The sequence below is a fragment of the Limulus polyphemus genome, unplaced genomic scaffold, assembly GCF_000517525.1.
Source record: "Limulus polyphemus unplaced genomic scaffold, Limulus_polyphemus-2.1.2 Scaffold2202, whole genome shotgun sequence".
Lineage (NCBI taxonomy): Eukaryota > Metazoa > Arthropoda > Merostomata > Xiphosura > Limulidae > Limulus > Limulus polyphemus.
The window spans coordinates 64,440-70,072 of NW_013667812.1; the positions used below are offsets into that span (position 1 = coordinate 64,440).

At 30.4% G+C, this 5,633-nt stretch overlaps 1 protein-coding gene across 1 annotated transcript in view; it reads right to left on the bottom strand.

Annotated features, from left to right (window-relative positions):
* The window catches only part of LOC106466239 (protein cornichon-like), a 55,533-nt gene extending 50,308 nt beyond the window's left edge, over positions 1 to 5,225 (bottom strand). Inside the window, exon 1 of the mRNA XM_013926490.2 lies at positions 5,099 to 5,225. Within this exon, the coding sequence (XP_013781944.1) occupies positions 5,099 to 5,179 (81 nt within the window). The 5' untranslated portion in view covers positions 5,180 to 5,225. The remainder of the gene's footprint in view (positions 1 to 5,098) is intronic.
* Positions 5,226 to 5,633: the final 408 nt, after the last annotated feature.

Here is a 5,633-nt window from a genome sequence, read left to right on the forward strand (position 1 = left end):
ACAGCGTTGTTTAGCGCGATTGTTGAAGTTGAGTGTATTGGTAAAGTTATATTCGGAAATAATAAACCAGTTTTATTAAGAAAGAACTTGTGTCGCTTAAGTTTCGTTGGAACGAAGTTACGGAAAGTTAATTAACAAACGGAGACGTAACAATATCTTTATTTCTAGTAATGTGATTGATATGAAAACAAAAATTAAAAATAAACATTTCAAATTTTGTAATTTAAATTAAATAGTTATGATTATACTTAGAAAAAAAAATTAGAAAGTCTACACCTAAATTCATATTTAAGTATTTGTAAACAGGATGCCTGTTTTTTAAGTCATCACTTATACATCATAGCACTTGCATTTTTACTTATTTTAGACATAATCAATATAAAAAAATATCTTTCTCATATTATAACTTTCAAACAACAAAAAAAATCGATTTCATAACAAGTATATAAGAATTGCAAATGTCCTAAGTAATACTAACATTGAAGAAAATGGATCTGAACTCCAGAGAGCACATACTTTGTTAATGTCTGGAAAATCTAAGGCACAAAAATTTACCATGGCAACATGTGATTAGCATTCATATTGTTGTATTCCTTTAGAAATAATCAGTTATTGGTTGGAGCCATAATCAGATTGCTGCAGACTCCAAATGTATTGAATTCAGAAAAACTGAAAAAGTTTTTTACTGTAATTAAAAACTAGTCAAGTAAAAACACTGACATCCAATATTTCTTTTTAATACTATATGGCTATTTTGTTAATAATTTCTGAAAAAAAAAGAGGGATGTGGACTCTCCTAGATCTATGCCTACTTATACAACATTAAATAATAGTTATTAATTTATGAAAAAATAAATATGTGGAAGGGTTTCAACCTCCTTTGACCCTCTCCTACATTTACACGTGCTTATACAACATTAAATAATACATTTACTAATTTCTGAAGAAAAAAAAAAGGTGTGGGTCCACCCCTGGATCCCTTCACAAGATCCATGCCTGCTTATATGACATTAAAAGAATAAAGTTATTAATTTCTGGAACAAAAATGGATAGGGGGCCAGAACCCCTCCCCAAGATCTATGCTTGCTTATACATAATTAAATAATACAATTATGCAATTATAAATTAAAAACTGTAACAAAACAGTAAATTTACACCTTATTTAATACTTAGGTAGCCAAGGAGTTGGTGGTAGATGCTACCAGCCAGTTGCCTTCCTTCCAGTTAACAGCTCAAAATTAGTAACAGTTGCAGATTGCGTCAATAGTTTTGCAATAACAAAGATAGGAAAAGCAAATTTAGTGGCAATGAGAATCAAACCCAAACCCCTCAAATCATGAACCATCCCCCTCACTTACCCATTATGTAGCTTTGTTTAATAACAAATATAACAGCAATGTTTCGATTACTTGTATATTTGAACTAATCAAAAACTAATTTCGATTAGTTTTTTAATTTTTGTGACAATGGATTTAATCATAATTTCAATTAACTGATTCTTGGAATAATCAATAACAGTAATAATCAGAACAACTAATTGAATAATTTTGCAATATTGATCATTAATCAATTAGTTTATAGGGCACAAGTTGATGTAATCTCTGCTGATAAGTAATTGATTATATCAATCAAATCACCTAGCTCTAGTTGTAAGGGTTACATAGGCTTTTTGTTAATGTTAAGTAAATGTGGAAGAGAATAGATTTTCTTTTCTTATAAATACAACCATGAAGAGCTTTATATTTGACTGTTAATGTTAAGACTTTGTGTTTCAATGTACATACCCAGAGTCAATGTAAATCACATCTGATTAATTCAGATATTTAAGAGGTACTGGGGTGATTTTTTATGGTGTTACATTATGTAAGTAGTTTGTGAGTTCTTATGAAAGGCACTTCCAAAAAACAAAGAGAGACAAATAATAACACAGAAGATCAAACACAATTAGTTGAATAAAGGCAAGGAACACCAAGTATAAGAGATCAGGTTAAAAACAAAAAAGGAAATCCAAAAGGCCTTATGAGAAACAGTTGGTTTTCAATGTTAAAAGTAACAGTAAAGCTTTTTTTGAGCAAGTTAAATGCAAGCAAAATATTAAAATGGGACTTAAAAGAATTCTCACAGCAAGGTTTTTTGTTGAAGGCAATCAGAAAGCTTGCTTCTAACTATTTTTACAAGAGAGAATGTTGGCAATACTCCTGTTAGCATTCTATCAGAAATAATAGGATTGACATGAATCACAGAGATATTAATCCATTCATGATAAAATGAAGGATTGAAAATGGATAATGCAAACAACCAGATTAAATTATTCCTAGTGTACTTGGTGTACTAAGTTTCAAAAAAGCTTTCAATAGGGTGTCACAAAAGGATTAGCTAAGAAAATCACGGTGATAGGATATCAATAAAGTTCTACTAACAAGATTATTGAATGGGAAAGTAAAATGGTGTTTGTAAGTAGTTCAGTCAAATTGAACCATTGTTAGTAATGAGTACCTCAGATGTCAGTGCTTGGGTCTTTGATTTTTTATCTTTATATTCATGATATTGATATGGCATTGACTGAAAATCAATAGTGATGATGACATTGCACTCTTGGATATTTCTAACTATAATAAGGATGTTGAGATACTAGAGTATGACTTGAATCAACTGGTTAGTTGGACAAATATTTTGCAAATAACCTATAATTGCAGACAGTGCAAGATAATGCATTTCGTTTATCATAATTTGGATCTCACATTTAATATAGAGAGGAACCTCCAACAACTGAAGAAAATATTTATTGTACAGTGATGGTAATAACAAAACTTATAGAATTTCATGGTGTAATTATAGACACACTGATTACGTGTCAAAAGAGGCAATTATCTCCAAATCATTGGTTAGACTAAACTTTGGTAAATTATGAACATTTTTGGCTTCTTACCTAAGAAAGGACAATGACTTATTGGGAAGGGTTCAGTTTGTTTTGTTGTTAGCTGTGGGGGGAGAGGTGTATTACAAAAATGATTCCAGGAAATGGATGTTTATGAGGAGAGGTAAAGATCATATTTTCTTTGGTGAGAGGAAGATTATTGAAGTTTACAAGTTTATCCATAGTTTTCACATAATAACATAACATTTAAGAGATAACAAGGGGCTCCTTGGCCCATTATGGCTGTCCTGTTCATTTCATCAAACACCAATCTTTTTACATCCAGCCTCAATTCTCCAAGTATTCATCAAACCCTCTCTTGAACTCTCCCAATTTTGCTGCATCTACCATGTCTGAAGGCAGTCTATTCTAAAAGCTGGCCACCCTCCTTAAAAACAAAAAATAAATTGCATAATTTTGAGATGCTTTCTATCCTACAAAATCAATCCATTTAGAATTTTGAGCACTTAAATCAGATTTCCTCTAACCTCTTTTCTTAAGAGAAAATAATTTTAAGGATCTTAACCTGTCTTCATACAACAGCCCTTACATCCCAAATATAATACTAGTAGACCCAAGGATGAATATAATACTCTAAATAAGACCTAACCAAATATCTGTACAAATGAATGATAACCTTTTACATGCATTTACTGTTCCTGTAGAGACAACCCAAAAGCATATTTGCTTAACCACCAGTCTCTGATTTCTTTGTACTATATCCCAAAGACAACAGAATGAAAGAACAGGTTTTAAGATTTGGAAAGACAGAATAGGCTTCAGTTAAGAGTATTTTTCTTGCAGTGATTGTCTTATGCTGTGGAATGATGTGCCATCTCTTAGTAATAGAGGCAAGCAATTTACAAGAATAGGATTATCAGACTTCCAGAGTGAAAAACTGGAATTTATTTTTTCCATGTAGAGTGACACTGTAACAGTCCTGAAACATTTCAAATTACTAAAACATACTTTTTACAATTTGCTTAAATAACCTGATGTTTAGTGCATTACATTTTAAATCCATAGATAAAACAAATTTTAGAGCTTATTCAGTTAAAAGAAATTACAAAAATACCTAAGTTATCTTGAACATAGAGGAGATCTAATTGAGGTATTTAAGGTTGTTGAGAGAACTTCGTGTTACAGTCTGATACATTATCTTTTTTGTGTTAATGGTAAGATTAGGGGATATAAATATATATTTTAGCAGGGTAAGTCATCTTCAAATGAGACATTTATTTTTCTAACAAAACAGGGTGGTTGGCCTTTGGAAGGGATTGCCTTCAGATGTAGTAGATTCAGCTAATTCAATGGAGTTTAGAGGAGGATTTGATAAATATTGGAATGATAAGGGTTGACTTTGAGTGTTTTATTTTTATTTCAGAGTTTAGTAAAGTGGGTGGAATGGCTTAGATACACCAACAAGTCCAGCATTGTCCTTAAATTATATATATACTTTTGAAATGAAAATAAAAAACTACTTAAAAAAATAATTTAAATTTTCATGTTCTTTTTCATGGCTAGACAGCTCTTCAAATCTCAATGCTTGTAGCAGCTCAATAGCAAGATAGGTAAAAAAAAAAAACGTAGCAGAGAGGGGGAACACTTTATCATATGGTGTCTTTGTCAGGTGATTTTCCCACGTAAAATTTAAAGGAGCCATGTATGCTATCAAACTCGCATTTACTGATTTAGCCTTAGGTACAGAGAAACTAGGGCAATTCAATTACTTTAACTGTTTTTTCATCAAAACAAAGAAAAGACTAAAAACTGGAACAATCCCATCAGAGCATCTGGTAACCCTATACAAGCGTTTATCAAAAAAATTCGATAATTTCCTAAAACATAAATGGTGGTTACTTGTTCTCAACTCAAAGATGTAAGAGTGCAGGGTCTGTCTTAAAGTTTAAAGTTAAACTGAGCCAAATATCCTTATACCTTATGTTAAGATTTTCTAATCTAACACTATAGCGTTTTGGCTCCAAAAGTCCAACTGAGTTAATAACTTAAAAATAAAAGTTAAATCTGTATTACATGTATTATGTAATCTATTAATATTATTTAGAAATAGTATTTACTTAGTCGTAAAAAATTTTGATATTAATAATAATAAAAGTTATAAGTATACTTTTGTAACATAAGCTTATTTTAATAATAAAATCACTTAGGGATAATACATACATGAAATACAGCGAAGAAAATAAGAAAAGCCGTTAGAATCAATGCAACAATGTAGCAAAATGCGGCAAAAGTGAATGCCATAATTAAACAGTTAACACAATTTTACCACTATAAAACCCAGCTATAACTTTATTAAGTCTACACGTTATCTCATGATTAGAAAGTCAGAATCAGAATAATACACTAAAACATTATATCAAGCCATTTTGTGTCTAAATGCAAATACTTTAACTAGACACTTTGGAATTTTATTGATATTATCATGGTTCTCAAGATAAACATAGTTACATAAACCTAAAATATACTATCTTATATAAATCAAAAGAATGCTAAGTCGTATTATATACTTGTGTTTCATTTTATTTTATTAAGCTCAATAATTTAATTTTCATACTTCCTTTTTCCTTTGCCAACTTAAAGTTTATTCAGTACCAGTGTCATGTTTATGGCACTTTTTATAATTTATTTTGAAATCTATCCCCCAGTCTTTCAATTGTAATAGTTCCAATAACTTATTGTTTCTGAAAGTGTGGTC